The 16,423-nt window shown below is 41.2% G+C and overlaps 2 protein-coding genes across 8 annotated transcripts in view; one reads left to right on the forward strand and one right to left on the reverse strand.

Moving 5' to 3' along the window:
- LOC109470266 overlaps window positions 1–16,423 on the reverse strand; it is a 23,387-nt gene that overhangs the window by 666 nt on the left and 6,298 nt on the right. Inside the window, exons 1-12 of one of the 5 annotated variants that reach the window (XR_002140241.1) lie at window positions 10,642–10,762; window positions 10,206–10,272; window positions 9,717–9,763; window positions 9,259–9,368; window positions 4,038–4,080; window positions 3,690–3,718; window positions 3,511–3,569; window positions 3,257–3,335; window positions 2,791–2,876; window positions 2,512–2,565; window positions 2,229–2,295; window positions 1,164–1,858 (exon numbers count right to left, since the gene is read on the reverse strand). Coding sequence is in view for 4 of the 5 variants with exons in the window: in XM_019769144.1 (XP_019624703.1) it covers window positions 1,761–1,858; window positions 2,229–2,295; window positions 2,512–2,565; window positions 2,791–2,876; window positions 3,257–3,335; window positions 3,511–3,569; window positions 3,690–3,718; window positions 4,038–4,080; window positions 9,259–9,368; window positions 9,717–9,763; window positions 10,206–10,272; window positions 10,642–10,739 (837 nt within the window). In the remaining variant the exon portion in view is untranslated. Of the gene's footprint in view, window positions 1–1,048; window positions 1,859–2,228; window positions 2,296–2,511; window positions 2,566–2,790; window positions 2,877–3,256; window positions 3,336–3,510; window positions 3,570–3,689; window positions 3,719–4,037; window positions 4,081–9,258; window positions 9,369–9,716; window positions 9,764–10,205; window positions 10,273–10,641; window positions 10,763–12,243; window positions 12,293–16,423 lie in introns of those variants that run through there. The other 4 variants (XM_019769144.1, XM_019769145.1, XM_019769146.1 and 1 more) reach the window with 4 other exon arrangements.
- Window positions 11,291–16,423, forward strand: part of LOC109470239 (MAGUK p55 subfamily member 5-like) — a 66,253-nt gene continuing 61,120 nt past the window's right edge. The window contains exon 1 of one of the 3 annotated variants that reach the window (XM_019769084.1): window positions 11,291–11,403. Coding sequence is in view for 1 of the 3 variants with exons in the window: in XM_019769088.1 (XP_019624647.1) it covers window positions 11,395–11,403 (9 nt within the window). In the remaining 2 variants the exon portion in view is untranslated. Of the gene's footprint in view, window positions 11,404–12,441; window positions 12,534–16,423 lie in introns of those variants that run through there. The other 2 variants (XM_019769088.1, XM_019769085.1) reach the window with 2 other exon arrangements.

Raw genomic sequence — 16,423 nt, forward strand, 5'->3', positions numbered from 1 at the left:
AAAGAGTTCTATTTCATCTAAAAGTGAAAACAAACACACAATTTCAAGATCACTTTCAGACATTTTGGTGATAGTTACATGGAGAATACTTGTTTGTATCAGTGAATAGTTTCATCAGGTTGGTAAGTCACTGAGTAAAGACATTATTTTTACACAACCAAGTCTTTTATTCAGCCAATGTTTCAGTGACCATCTGTCACCTTCCTCAAGGCAATTCTGACTGGTTCACATTGCACTGTAGCACAGGTGTCGCTGCCATAGATGCATTCCCAAAACGTACAATATTTACATATCTACACATATGCGTGGTTACAGGGAACTGTATCATTCTACAATGCGGCCCCAAACTTACAGTTGTTGGATATATACATAATTGTTAGATGTTTTTTGTAGTTGGTTGGGATTGACCCATCCAAGTGTCTCTTTTTGCTGTATCAAGGAGACTGAACATGTACATGTAAATACAGCTTGTCCTTCTGCTTTACTGGCTACCATTTAAGTGCAATGAACTTATTATTGTATTGTAAAGGGCTTTAAAATCCATGACACATTCCTTTTTGTTACATTCGTATATTTTTAGAGAATCTTACATGTCAGTGATAATGGTTTTATATCAATCTAAATGCACATACACATGTAATATTATCTGCAAAATAGGAGAAAACGGACTGAGACCATGACTGTATGTGTAGCATTTTTACAACTCTATGCAGGTGTACTGGTAAGCTTGCCTTGATATTGGTACTGGTTTAGTTTTAGATTTTTGTTCGATTGTCAATTTTTTTTGGATTGTGTGTTGTATCAAAAAGGCCAAAGAGTCCTTTCTTCCATCCAAGATATTACACAGTATCAAGTTGGGAATTGAGTTAGTTAGCATATGCATGTTTGGCACTAGTAAGCTGGAGAGTGATAATTCTAAGCATATTTTGACACACGTCGGCTTTTTTATAAACTTACAATAATACAGATCTTGTATGCACATTTTTTGGAGAAGGAATTACTTAGATATGATTGATTGATTGATTGATTGATTGATCGATCGATCGATTGATTGATTAATTGATTGATTGATCGATCGATTGATTGATTGATCGATTGATTGATGGAGATGATATTTTATGTATTGAACGATGAGGCACTTTATGTATTGAACAATGAGGCACTTTCACTGAAATATGGCAAATCGAGCAGTCTTTATGCTGAAAATGAAGATGCAAGTAATAATTAATTCATGGAGATAGTAGTGAGGGTGATGTAATAAAAATAGAGATGACAATGTTGGTTCTGTACATATTGTAGATTCTATGTGAATGTCCAACAATGATGAAGTACTTGATATTTTGTCGTGTCAACACTGTAGATTTAATATCTCTGGGTCCAGCAATGGAGCTGTATTTTTTAGATAAGTCACAGGCTGTTGAATCTTATTGAGAAAATCACAGGCATGTAACAAGCATCTGTAATCTTTCCTATAAAAGATAGAGATACATGTACATTATGATCTTATTGGGTGATTTCCTGGGTCAAATTTGAATGACAATAAAGCCAATAAAAGAGTGCAGTGAATGTGGGGCTGCATGTCCTGTCATTTGTTTGGTTTTGTAGTGCCTCTCATCATTCTTTGCTCAAAGGAATTACACAAACTCACCAGGACAGCCTGACTTCTAACATCGTCAGTTTTGGTTGATAATGTGTTAGGTAGACATTGATATTAGTTAAATATCCGAGCTAAAACACACAGGCTTCAGTGATACATAAGACTAGAATCCCATTCTTTTAATTTCCTCTGTAAGTTCATCCACTCGTTGAAGAGCATCCATGGTCAGCCTGTGGTGCGGCCCTACAGTCTTCTTGTACTCTGGACGACAGAAATCAGCAGGTTCAGAGTTACATAATTTACATATAATTGAACAAGGCCTTAACAGCATGAGTACCATACATTTCTATTAATGATATTTTGTCACAAATCTGGAAACAGCTAGCTCGTAATGAACTACATTTTTCCAATGTTGTAAATCGTAAAATACGCGCATGTACAGATGTGAGTGGTGAAACTTAAGTTACTGGGCACAAACTCTTGTGCCTTTCCTCTGTCATTCCAGTTTTCTCCTTGGTACTGAATTTATAGTTGAATTGTTGTTTTATCCAAGGATGCTTTATTAAGGAGGACTTGTAGGTTATGTAAAAAGAGAAAGTGTTGGACACCAGGACAGTACCGAGTTCCTTACCTTTTGCAGTCTCTTGTACAACAGTCAGAACCTCTTTCTTCATGGTTATAAGAAGTCCGATGGGCAGCTGAAATTCCCGACATCGTGACGTTAGACTGTGATATTTACAAGTACGTCTGCCTCTAACAAGCAATCGCGTAAATGGGCGATGTACATAACTTAAGCGATCTACTCTTTCGTTCTTTACAGAACTACGTGACGTTAAATCAATGACGGCATTGTACACACCGCCAGTGACCAAAACGTAAGGAAACTGCAGATTGTATCTGCATAAAAACTTTACCTCCACTTGGTTCTTCAATGCCTCATCCCGGATGTAGGCCAGGTGCTCGTCAGTCTGAGGATAACAGAGACATGGCAGAATGATATTCAAACATTGCGGAAAGTAAGCATGTTTTTACCTTACATTTCCCATGAAACAATTGTAACAAATGGGACTAGCGCATACTGGAGTGAGTCGAGTAGTCCATCATGTTCCTATCATCGTGACATAGTTCTTTTGACATAGTTCTAGACCGGCTTCCTGCTGATGCAGGTCTCATTGCCGTTCAGACACCGGTACCTTCGAAAACTCGTTCAGTGCCTGTTCCTTCGCCAGGGACCTGTTGGGCTTTCTCAGCATGCTGGAGAGCCTTTGGGTCCTACCCTCTGTGAACACACAATGAAACGGGACTGTTAGAACATAAGGCATCAGTCAAGGGCCTGTCGTATTCTTTCGCCAAATACGATCGGGTCGTGTTTTCTGTCGCTGTAAACAACGCTTGAATCGCGGGGTTTTAGTGTGAATACTCATTTGATTTCGGACCAGTCGCCACCGTATGCGTCTCACATCAAAAGCCACCGTGACAATTATTTCGTGTTGGCAGAAACACACTCATCAGGTAACAACTATAGACAGCAGGACTATTCGTGTGGACCATGTTGCCAATTATCGTGTACCGAAAGAGCACGCGTAGATGAGGATCATATCACAATGACAGATAGATACGATATCAGAGCATACAGTCGCATGGGCTAACGTTACTCACCACTGCCGCTGGAAGATATGCTGCTCCCGGCACCAGTGCTTCCGCGTCCGCTGAAGCCAGAAAACGAGGAGCCTTGTGACTGTTGGATGAGAGGTGGGGTAGACATAGATGTAGTTGTAAAGCTGGATAATCATCGAAACAATTTCTGTATTTCAACTGTTGAAAGTTGTAAGCTGACTATAGACTTCAGACTACAACCACAATCAAACATATTTTTCAACGAGGGTGTCATTATGATAGGCACAAAAACTTACCATGCTGCTCCTAGTTGATGAGGCTAACGACGAACCTCTTTTATACTGCTCGGCGAAATCTGCACCGAAAGACGTGAAACAGATTTAACACGTAGCACATTTTAAAACACCACTGGATAAACACCACGAACGTAAACGCACTGTAGTTCTCGTAGGCTTGATTATGAGGTTCTCCTTACCTGCTAACGCATATTCCGTTACGACAGAACTGGAAAAATAAAACAGACAAAAAGTTACTTGTGGTCATGTTTAACTATCTCCTTTTACAAGGATCTATCTTACTCAACTATTTGTAATCTTAACAACCGACATGATAAACGGGTTACATCTACAACTGTTGTGGGTTACGATATGACAAATCACTGTAGTTTTACTTTATGTCTTGTTCATGATTACCCAACCCTACATCTAGGTCCTTCCTGTTCATCATTTACGCATGTCACGAGATTTATTAATTCACCAATAGAGGTATCCTCTTGACAAAACAAGCCAACACACAAACGCAAGCGAAAAGATTTAGTTCTTACATCGGGCTTCGAGTATATCCCGCTGGTGGTCCTTCAACACCCCCTATAAAACAGACGGACAGACGTCACACGTTTAAACACTAGGCTGCAAAGCAGGCTCTGAAGCAGGGGTTTGGTATTACCGGCGGCTGGCTAAAAAAACAGTGGGTATCTATTGTTAACATTTGCATGAGGGTAATGAGCTTATTTGTGTACGGCCTGGTTTCGTAGCGACTTGATTATGAATCCCTCCATTATGCTGTATCTATGAATGTATGTACGTTTACTGCCTTAACTGTATTGATTTGGTTTGATACGTGAATATCTACTGATGTAATTCATTGCGATCAATTCATTGCGTTAAGCAATAAAACTGCAGTTTGAGTTCTTCGGAAAAACTATTCTTAACCAACATTTGAATGTTCAAATGTCAAATCAAGAAATTATCTTGCCTTTGACAAAAGAAATCGTGTTGGCTGTTTTCAACATTTACTGACCAAAGCAATTATTACATAAGTCTTCAAAAATTGGTCTGGACTGGACTCCGAAAGCGTATGTGTGATATGCAAATCTCTCAAAGGCGGTTTTCTTTCTCAAAGTTCCTTCTTTGTGTGGGAACGAATAGCTTTTCGTCTCATCTCTCGACCCACGCTCAAACCGACAAGGCCTACTCGGGGTAGGACGTACAGATTTTCGCTGTCCAGAAACCTGACATCGGGAGCACAGCGGTGAAAAAGGTGGGAAGTCTTTGTATGACTTGTTGAAATCATCATCCTAAATCAAATTCGAATAGAACATTTGCCTTCTTGTCACATACAGTATCTTAAGTTCGAGGTTTGTACCCGTATTAAGTGCTCGCTATGTGACCTTCATGACAAATGTACAATGGCCCTTGTGATGCTTACATTCTCTACAAATATGTGAAAAGTATAGTTTCTGACATAAATTTTGATATATGCATTTACATTTGTTGGACTGTTTTGAACAGAAACAAGTGTCCATAGGCGACAATTCTCCGTGAAGTTTTATACTTTGCAGATTGAGAACAGTATAGTGTATGTAAACAGTGTGTGATCACTTAACAACTGGTAACAACGTATCGTAGAAATGGCTAAATCCCTGGTTTAATAATCTAGCCTGACTAAAAATAAATCACGCTCCTGCCAAGAAGTTTGCCGTCCCCCTTCACGCTCGTCCCCAGCGCCCGTGGAGAAGCCATAGGTATAGATCGTAGCTCAGCCCAGGCTATAGAAAATAAACTTTCTTTAATGCAAATCTGTCGTTTTTGTTTTGTGTCTTTCTAAAGGGTTGTGATAACCTACTCTACTCGGGCGGTATTTTCGTGCGCGTTTGCTAGTACGGCGGCGATCTGCTACACTGCATTATTTCTATTACTCTGGTACTCTTCCTCCAGGCACCACACTCATGCCGCAAGCTGAGACCAATCATCAGAGGCGTGCGCACCTGTCTGCGCGTACGCTCAACCCTATGTACATCCCCACAAGCGGAGGTACGGCGTGTCCTTGCTCATGTTGTGGGATACTAATGTTGTCTATCTTTTAATATTTTCGGTCATTTGAACTTTGGTCATTTCGGCTTACGTGTACTGTGTGCCAAAATGATGTCTATCGTTTGCCTCTTAAATATGTTTCAAGGTCTGTTAAAATTTATAATTATTCAAAACGCATTATGGTAGGCGGTGAACCAAAATCAACGGGGCGGCGTTGAGAAAATTGCAATACCGGAGGAGGTTAGCACTGGAATCTGACATGGTGCTGATGTCCATTATTTTGAAAATGAAAAGCTTTGTCTGCGTTCTTAAATATATAGATGAAGTTTATCCTTGGCTGTATGATGCTTTATCATTTACGTACCCTTTCATGCTTTTGATCTGGTGAGAAACATAACACATTCTTTTGATTTAGGAACCAATGATGTAGACGACAAGACGAAATGCCGTACCCTTTGCAAGAAATTGTTACAAACCACCGGCGTTGTGTTTGTTTTGGCCACCGTTGCACTGCAGTCGTATTTTGCAGGTAAGATGCTTATCGCCTTTAGAATTAAATACTTAGTAGTTTTAAAACAGTGGCTTGAGTTTTCATCATTTCTTAGAATTTTCATCCATGATTCGATTCCAACTGAAAATGCTTGTTTTCATGTGTCTTGAATACGATCGCCAGTTTGATATCGGAAAGGGCTCGTTGCATTTCAGTACGTTTCGTTGTTTTGTCATCCTCCTCTGATGTGAAGCATGATGCGTCGCGTGGACATTTTAATAATGTTCTTACTCACGGACACATCCGGGGTATCCATGCAGCAATCTCAAACCAATTGGCAATTGCGTGCGCACATGTCTACATAGTGTGTCCAACTCCCTTGTTTGTGCGATTTTAACTTGTTAGTGTGTCGTATGACCTATCTGATATGATTACTGTAAATAAGCAATTTATTTTCATAAGTAATGAGAAACCTTCAATGAAGATGGCTAAACTCTTTTTCTTAGTTCGTTACAGTTGCTCACAATTTTGTTACCTAGAATATGTAGAGCCCGCTTTGATATATATTAATTGCAATTTTTGCAACTGAGTTTCACTTTTCCAAATATAGTCAAAGTTACGTCTCTGTCTGGTGAGATGGCAAAGCTTGCTAAAGAGGTGGCCAAACTAAACAGGATGGCTGACGTGGACCTACTCGTGCCCTCGTTGGAACGTAAGTGTTATGCCCTGATATCACAGGGCCGTCACAATATTGACTATTTCACCGAGCGTCCCCTCTGTTATATCTATTATGTTAAATAGTTATAAATCTGAGCCATGAATTTAACGTTGGGATCATGATTGTAACATTACAGGGGTTTTGACAATCTTTTTGCACAAAAAACTATATTTCTTTCATTCAGGGCCTGCCGGGTCAGTTGCTAGACCTCCCGGATCTTCGGGGGAAAGGGGTCTCCTGGGGCAAGCAAGCAATGGATCTGCCGGGTTCCATGAGTCCCAAGATTGTCCTGGAGAAAAGCGGGGCAGTTGGCAATGGATCTATCGGGCCGCCTGTTCCCCCAGAGCGCCTGGAACCCCGGTTCCCATGCTCCCAGTTAGCAATGGATCTGCTGGACCCCCTGGACTTCGGGGATCGGGAGAAAATGGAACAATGGGACCAGCTGCCCCTGGGTCTGCCGGGCAAACTGGGTCTCCTGGATTCCCAGGGGGAAGGGGGCCCGTGGTCTCAGCTAGCAATGGGTCTGCTGGGTCTTCTGGATCCCCCGGGGAAAGGGGACACATTGGGTCAGTTTGCCCTGGGCCTGTCGGGTTCCCTGGGCCGCCTGGACCTCCAGGAGAAAAGGGGGCCATGGGGCCGGCTGGCAGTGGGTCTGCTGGACCTCCAGGGCCACCTGGACCTGTGGGAAGATGGGGGCCAAGGGGTGCACCTGGCCCTCAAGGACCTCAAGGCCCACCTGGTCGACCAGGAAGCTGCCCATGCCTTACTGGACCGCAAATATCTACAGAGCGTAGGCCCTACGAAGGTGACACTACTATGTCATCATGTGCAAAATCATAAACTTGGCGAAAATGCCGTTAACTAAGTTCCATAACCACGGCCCCTCAACTTTTTCACCCATTTAGGGTCTGTTTCCTCTGAAATCAAAGATTGATAGATAGATAAATGCAGTCCCTTGGTGCTGTTCCTTAAGTCCTTCTGGATCATATGCATTATTGGAAGGTGCCAGTGCTAATAAAATGTTGCTGACAAATTGATACTGCCTGGATACGCACACACTCACAAACTCATACTTACTTACATATGGCTACATTCTTACACGCACTCTAAAACAATACTTACATATGTTCACATAAAACTTGAAACGTTACAAGGAAGATACTACGTATACCCTTTTTAAAATTTGGCACTCTTTCAACATCACTACTCCGAGTATGCATATATTAGCTCTATTCTTTTCTTTTCTTTTCAGCAGGTTGTCTCGAAGGCTACACGAAGTGGTATGGAGCATGCTACAAATTGTTTCGTACACACATGGACTCCTGGGCCTGCCAGAGAGACGGTGGTACCATCTCACAAGACGCTAATGCCAACGCCTTCCTAAGCTATATTCAAGGGTCGACCAGCTTTTATGGCCAGAGAAAACCGACCCTCAACCATTGGGGCAAAAACGACCGCCTCGGTACCTTCGAGAACCGCGGCCCGCAGGGTCCCCGGGGGTTCAGGAATCCTACTAAGGACGAGCTTCAGCGACCCTACGTTTGCCGAATTGCTACAGGTGCTTTCAAGCAGACCATTTTCACATGAAGGCGTTAAATCTATATGTTTAATCCTCAGTGTTCTTACCCCTTACTCTAAATATGCCGAGGACATTCAATCTAACTGCTCCTTCCATTCCATCACCAGATCGGGGAGTTGCTGCATAAAAGGGCCGGTGCTTTAGAACGCGTTCATTCGCTAATAGAGAAGGACCCCTTACGGTCGTACTTATAGCAACTACATTGTAATTTCTTTAGTGCTGCCTCCTCAAATTTAGCGTGTCGTTTTTTAAAAGCTCACATGCACAATACAAAAGTCGCGGAAGTTCTATGTTGAAGTATTAGCTTCTATCTAGGCTGTGCTTTGTGACGTATCTGCTTTTATGGCTGATCACGGTGGGCTGATAGTGAAAACAGTCGAGGTTGGTCTGCGAAACGCGGCAGCAGCAGCCATGGAGCTTCGAACATGATGTGCAAGAGAGGGGATTGTAAGAATACATGTAGGTCAAAAATAAGCCTGGGTTGTCAGTTGCGAATCTGATTTATGACGTATCAATGGTACTGAAGCAACAGTAGATTCACAATTGGCAAACTCCAAGTCGTAGTTGTTCATTATTATGCTGCAGTTCTCGAATTAAAAAATGTAAGAGCTATGATTTTGACATTTTGTGGTCTTTGTGATGCACAATGAAGTGAGATTTTGAAACACTGGCACCTATAACCATGCTTTGTCAAACTATGATATAGTGCCCATATTTCAACATCATTATTTATTTACAGTCTTTAAGCCGTAATCTTACTTTTCTTACAAATGATTTTCTTCCAAATGACCCTTTGCATTACATGTATTTAAGTCGGCCAGGTGACGAATACTCGATCAGGCAGATGTTGTAGCTGCATATGGAACAATTAACGGCCAGTAGACTATGCAATCCCCCTAACGGCTATCAGGAGATTATGGTAACTATGACAACAGGTCCACTAACCCTGCTCTTTGTAGTCATCTCCCAGATCAGCTGATGTCCTTCCTCTACCCTCTTCCGTTTCAGCTGATGTCGCAACATCAGAAGCGCCAGGCTCATCTCTTTCGTCCTCCCTGATTCGTAAGGAACAGACACAAGGTCATATTACCTCATTCATGTAGCACTTGACACGATGTGATGAAACGGTAACAGTCTATCTCATAGCCTTTTCTGGTGCCGCAGCCAAAAACGTAGACGCTGAAAAGAAACTTCTATGAAATATTGACCTTATGATTCTTCATTGCTCATTCGTACGCTTGTCCGTTTCGAGTCCTCTACGGTGGATTATTTTGCAGATTGTATTTTGAATAGTGTTTAAAAAGAAGATCTACGCAGGTTGTGACGTCATATCACAAAAGACATGGTGTTCTTGAAACCTGGCAATCTATAAACTCGAAGACACAACATCGTGAACGACCAACCTTGTAGTCAACTCAGGTGCAAATGTTTTGCCACGCTGAGACATACCCTGAGGTAACAGAAAGGAGACGTTATTGAACTAGAAACCGCCCATTGGGTGTCAGGTGTGAGACAGGCGAAGGTTTGTAAGATAATAGTAAACATATATCTCGATATCGATCTAGCTCTATCTTACTAACTTGGCCAGTGACATTCACATTGTCTTCCTCATAAGAACAATACACAGCGAATAGTATCTCCGGCCACGTCATAGGACGAAAACCCCGATCGAATGGTGCATGAGCTACATGCCACTTGATTGCAGAATGCGAACAGCTCAATTGTTCGTTTGAAGCTCTCAATTAGTTAGCAATGACGGTGACTGTAATTTTTGTATCATCTTCACTGAGTTCACTCACTTCACGAATGGATCTCTTGTACAGCTCTACTTCTAGACCACTGTCATCAACTGTAGTTATTTTCTCCATACGGAGAGAGATGTGCCTTCTTACCATAGATGTTCCCCAGGCCGTCTGAAGACTAGGAAGACCCGAGACCTTTCTTGATCGCGACAGCGTACTTGAGATCGGGCGAAAGAGTACAGTATTCGGTCAAGTAGGAGGTTAGTCCAGTTTAGACCGCTCCTTATCTGTCTGTAGGGACATTATGAAATGATGAAATGCTGGCATCCTATTGGAGTCAATGATTTGTTGAACGTCGCGTGTTATGGGAAAAGTAAACCGACTGAGTAAGTGTGTCTGAAATAACAACCCGGTGAACTGACACAGCCTTCCAACCAATCTTTGTCCGACACGTCATTTACCAGTTAACTTAGGATTTAAAAAATATCTCCAGATTGTTGGCCGTCAACTGAACAGAATTATTTTCGGCCTAAACGAGTTTTGAAAAAATGTGAATCTTTTCCGTGGTGTTTGTCCGTTTATCTACCGTCTTTGCGCCAAGTCCTCCTCCTGACGTTCAGTCTGCTCACTGATGACCACGTCAGACACGTCTGATGATATGTCACTTCTCGTCCTCTCAGTCATGGTTTTGCTCAGTCCTTTCCTGTGATCTCGTTGGCGTGACAACACAGCGTTCCAAAGAACGGCTTACAGAACAACTTGAACGAAACATTAGATGTTCGGTTCTTCCAGAGAGGCACATTACATTACTACTAACGTTATCATAAACGTTAGTATTATTTTTTTCCATGCATATCAACGATTTTTCAGACATATCCGTCGCATGCAACAACAGCTTAGACATCTAATATGCACTGAAGGCACAGATTTTAGATACAACACACGTTGCAGCAATTTTAGTAACGTGAATGTCTTTCCTCAAGAAAGAGGGGAAGGCCGAAACACACATGGCGCAGGACCTTCCAAGACGATCTAAGAAGGGCAAACATCCCCTGGGAGGAGGCGGAGACAGCGGCTGCTGACAAAAAGAAGTGGACGCTTGCTGCCCGATGTGCCACCAGGCACAGGAGGAACTAAGGTCTAAGGTAAGGAATGTGTTGCCATCCAAACATCTGCTTTGAGAATCTGAATCTGAACTTCGCGCGCTGTGACGCAGAACACATGCCCGAACATCCGACCAATCAGCGGCCGAGCTGATGTTGCCACCATTTTACAAATCTGGCAGACGAAGATCAAAACTCAAGCGACCAAGACATGCTTGTCTGAAGTCTGGGATTTCATGAGGACGGTAGGTTTGGTGATCAGTACCGGTAATCCCTATGCAGATGAGTGGCTGTAGGTCGTGTTTACACGTCTTTGTGCAAGTTTTTTTGTATGTTATCTAAAATATAACGACCTTCCAAAACCAGCGTAAGATAGACCTTGAAAATGCTTGCAAAATGAGCACCCAATTTAACGTTATATGCCATCTGCTTCAAGAACACGTCTTGCTACATTCAATCACTATACTTGTAATAGTTCGTTGATCAATTAATGTGTGGTCACAACATTCGCCAGAAAAAATACGGTCAAGCAACAAGTTGCAAAGTTTATTTTGGCCCTGGCATGATGCTGACAAGCATATTTTCCTACGACGATGTTTTACGTCATATGCAAGGAGCTTATAGCTTATAGCGTAAATTTCACCACCTAACTATGAAGAACCAAAACGACGTTGTTGAACGCATGAACACTACTGAAGTGTACTAAAGAGCTTTGTTTTATACTAGTAACGTTACATGTATACAGTCATGACAGTGGCGTGTTGGCAAGAATGGGGGAGGGGGGCAGGACCCCCCAAGTTTAACACCAGTACCCGCATTTGACCCGGGGGCGGGTGAGGAGGGTGCGGGGTTGGTGTGGGTGGTACTTCGCAAATGTACTGCATTTTCACAGTTTTTACGTTAAAAACATGCATGCTGTTGCAGTTGTTTGTAATATTCGCTCCCCCACTTCCCAGGTACAAATATTTGTAAATGCCATAGCATAAGCTTTTAGCACTGCTGTCCTACATGACTGTGACATTTTAGGTAAGGTTACCTACTAGTATGTACAACATGTCGATGATAACTGTGTGAGGATCTGTCACCTGCTAACACACATACGTCCACGGTAGGGGCGTCCCAGGCCTCGCTGGAATGTTGTTTGCACTTTACACCACAGTGTGGGCACGCATGACGTCACTTTCACTGCCCCCCCTCTATAACGCTCTGACGATTAGACCTGAAAAGAGCATTAAGCCACAGCGGTGCCACAAAGCGGAATAAGCACAGTGGTGTGACATGATAAGTAGTTTTCTCTTGTGTAGTTCATGGTTGTCAGCCCTGTCGTCAAATAACTCTTGGAGTGTACTGTTTCCCACAGTTTTCGGATCTACAGGTAACATTATGTTTGTTTTTTTAGGACTGACGACGTTACGTTGCATTGAGCATTGTTCATGGAACACTGGGAGAACGCTAGAGTAGAGATTTGAATTGTAACCTGTTACTAAGTGTCAGAGTCACATACCTCATAAACCATATGAGTAAGTGTATGGAGGAACCACACCTGTAGTGATGACTGACCAGTACTTTGCAATTTAGCAAACCTTCCTAATTACTAGTAACTCAACTGGACAACATTTAACTTACATCAATTAGATATTTTCAAAGAAATTTCTAGAACATTACATCACGTGAATCGGATGCCTAACAGACAGATAATCTATACCACTCAGTTGATTTTAAGGGGGTCGCTTTTGAAATCCTAAGGGTACCATGTATTGATGTAAGGAAGGAGACATACATAACAATTTGATAAGTTGGATATTAATTATCTGGTTTAGTATTACCTTGAATGAAAAATATAGACAAATAGTAGAAATATTTTGGTTTGATATAATTTGTTTTGAATGTCAGAAGTCCCTTTAAAAGTTTTTTTAAAGTAACTGTTTTGAAACCAGAGCAATATTTTGTAATGTTCTGCAATGTTCACTGTACAAAGGTCAAGGTTTGATATTATGTCACCTGTATTTACACTCATAGGACCCAAATGTGCCAGACACGTAAAGACATTGTAAATGTATCATTATTAATCAAATGTCAAAGTTTAGTTTTTTCTCTTTTTTGTTACTCGAGTCAAAACAACTTGTTCCTGATTTACTGTATTTCGTTATGACTTTCTGTAGACAAATCCTTCTTATGATTGTCCTTTGAACATGTGTATGGCAGTGCGACAGGATCTTTGTATGTTTTAAATGGATACAAGTCAGATCACAGGAACTAACTGCATCTCCAAGAGACAAAAATGTCCCATATAAAAAGTGGTTTTAGGGTTCCTTGGAGCTAAAGAGTCAGTACCAAACAAACATCAACACCTGCTGTTTATTCAGGAATGTGAAAAGGACAAATGACCCAATTTCCATGGTTCCTTTTCATAAAATTTCTTCCTTACACATTGGCTAAGGCTATGCAGTCTTAGAGTACTTGGCAGGGTTTTAGAAGTTCTGATAAGAACAAATCAAAATCACTTGGTATTGGCTTTCTCTGTTCATGTGTTAGATGTCCATTTTTACACATATCCTGACTACAAATCCATATGTAGGAGCTTTTACACACCCAAAGCTGAACGAGAGCTAGTTTCCAATCTGTTCCCCTCTGTAAGAAAGTGGGATACAAGGTTGTAACACTTCATGACTGATAGATATAACTAACTTTCTGCTTGCGAGGATATTTCTTAGCCATCCTTTTATGTGTAAATAAAATCAGATAAATGTATCTGTCAAATGACTGGGTTTTTCAAAGCATTATGTATACAGTGTGTCCATTGTTTTAGAATTAACCTTACAGAGGAGTAACTGATACAGGTGTGTTGCCATCTTATTCGTTGCTGTCATCTATACTTGAAAGCCTAACTGTTGGTTTTAAAAGAGGAGTGTGCCTTGTTGACATTAGATATGCTTCAATAATGGAAGCATCCCTTAAATACCCTATTAGGCCACAATAACAGGCTTTGTTTGCACTGAGACAGTGAGACCTCTTATCTGTTTAGTAATTACATGTAGTACCATACTTGTAAACCTTATTAGACAAATTTCCTCACCTCAATGATGTTGAATAGAGCCAAGCAGTTTCAGATCCACATTGTATCTCATGTTATATAGCGTTGTAACTTGGTGAAATAAGAATTTGCTCTAAAAATCTTTAGGAAATGTCTTGATCATTAAATACTTTTTTAGGAGCCTGGAGCCAATGAGAACTTTTTCAATGTGCTCCCTTTGAATGGCTTGTTCAAACGTTGGTTTGATAATGGCACTAGAAAAATCTATAATTTTTTAGGTAGGTGTCAGTGTGCTTTATGGACAGAGCCTAATGTTTAAGGGTGTATCCTAACTCAATCAAAGCTTTGTACATATTTCATAATGTGAATGAAAGGATGTCCTGTTCAGTGCTAGGCTCCGTGGATCAAACCCAAACAAAGGCAACGCCATGTTGACGTTACCAGTGTAGCTTTGCAGGAAATGATTTCAACCACACAACAAGTGGTCCTCCTGTGCTTGTCAAGTGGCCAGCAAGCACCAGGGCTTGTTTTGGAATGCCCCTGAAGTCTCCCCAGTAACATTTTAATAATCCCAAGGCCCACAAGTGAAATTCACAAATGCTGTTATGATGATTATGGCTATGTTATGGCTGAACACATGTTGCCAGGCAGGCCAGGCTGGGAGTACTAAGTAAACTACTGGTAGTGGCTTATAGTGGCTGTGTAACAGCTGAGACAAGGAGCAAAAGGATTACTGGACTAGAGCCCTGTAGAGGAGTAAGCTGTGTCCAGGTACACCAAAGCTACAGCGGTAGCTATATTCAGGTTAGAGAGTTTGCTTAATCCAGTTTTTATTTTCATAGCTTTTTGCAAAAGCAGTGTAAAAACACCACTGGAATATGATATGAGACTAGCTGACACCAGAATGTGTGTGTTTTCCTGTTTTTAGGTTCATACTCATAGCTTATTTTAGATATGCAGGTTGCAATGTACTACCGTCTTGTACAGTATCTGCTGACTGTATTCAGGTAAGAGTATAGTAGCTCTTTAACTAAAAAATAAAAAAGAAGGATGAAATTTTTTTGTTTAATTGTTATATTTTGTTAGATATGTACTGCTAGAATGTAATTTGTCTTGTCCTAATCAAGGTTCCCTCTATTAATATAATGTTTTTGTTATGTGCCTTTTGTATGGTTCTTTTTGTTTTCAAATTCATTTTGCAGTCATTGTGCAGCACCATCAGTTGCACTTGTTGGTGTAAGTACTGTAAGAGTAAGAGACCACATCTGTGTGTGAACAGTTGTTACCACAGTGTGCCTATGACAGAACAACACTGGTACCATGTACCATGTGGACAGCCTGTTTGTGTGCAGCACCAACATTGTAGCTCCTACCAACATTGTACTAATTTGTAGTTCCTACCATGTGATCCCTTATCAGTTGTCATTTCAGGACCACAAGGCAAACCACAACAGCAAAAGTACTTCTTAATTCATTTTTCAGATCTATAAACACACATTTAACTTAGACATTCTGATGTATTTGGGAATGGTTGAATCAATACGTATACCACCTTGGAGGCTGCAAGTGTCATTTACTTGTACTACAGGTAATATTTTATGATGTCCATTGAATTGATTTTCTGCCTTAAGTAATATATTGATGCCTCTTCCAGTCAATATTATCCTGACCAGTGCAGGGTTGGACAAGTTTTCAAAAATACACTTGCCCCATCGGGCAAGCACATGGTCATTTCTACTTGCCCGAACCAACTTTTTACTTGCCCAATGCAAAATATAAACGACCTATTTCATACATTTTTACCGCAAAGAAATTTTTGTCAGTTAACTCAGCACTTTATATTGTTCTACGCTTGATATTTTCCAAAGTAAGGAGGTTTGACACTTTCAAATGGTTCTCTGATAAAAAGTCATATTATGGGAATACATTATGGGAAAATGATGAGAGATTTTGCTCCAAACACTGGGGCATAATGCCACATCCCAAAACTTTACTTGCCCAATCGGGCAAGTACAGGGGGATATTTACTTGCCCAAACTGTACTTTTACTTGCCCTGGGCAAGTGGGCAATGGGACTTGTCCAACCCTGCAGTGAGGATCACCATTACTAAGACCCTGTTCATACCAGACTTATATTTAGCGGTTTCAACCGGTTTTTCAAAAACCGGTTTTTATTTAACCTGGTGTGAACGCAAATTAACCGGTTTTTTAGGGGTTTAAATCCGATTTTC

Source organism: Branchiostoma belcheri, unplaced genomic scaffold (genome assembly GCF_001625305.1).
Source record: "Branchiostoma belcheri isolate BF01 breed outbred unplaced genomic scaffold, Haploidv18h27 scaffold22, whole genome shotgun sequence".
NCBI classification, from domain to species: domain Eukaryota; kingdom Metazoa; phylum Chordata; class Leptocardii; order Amphioxiformes; family Branchiostomatidae; genus Branchiostoma; species Branchiostoma belcheri.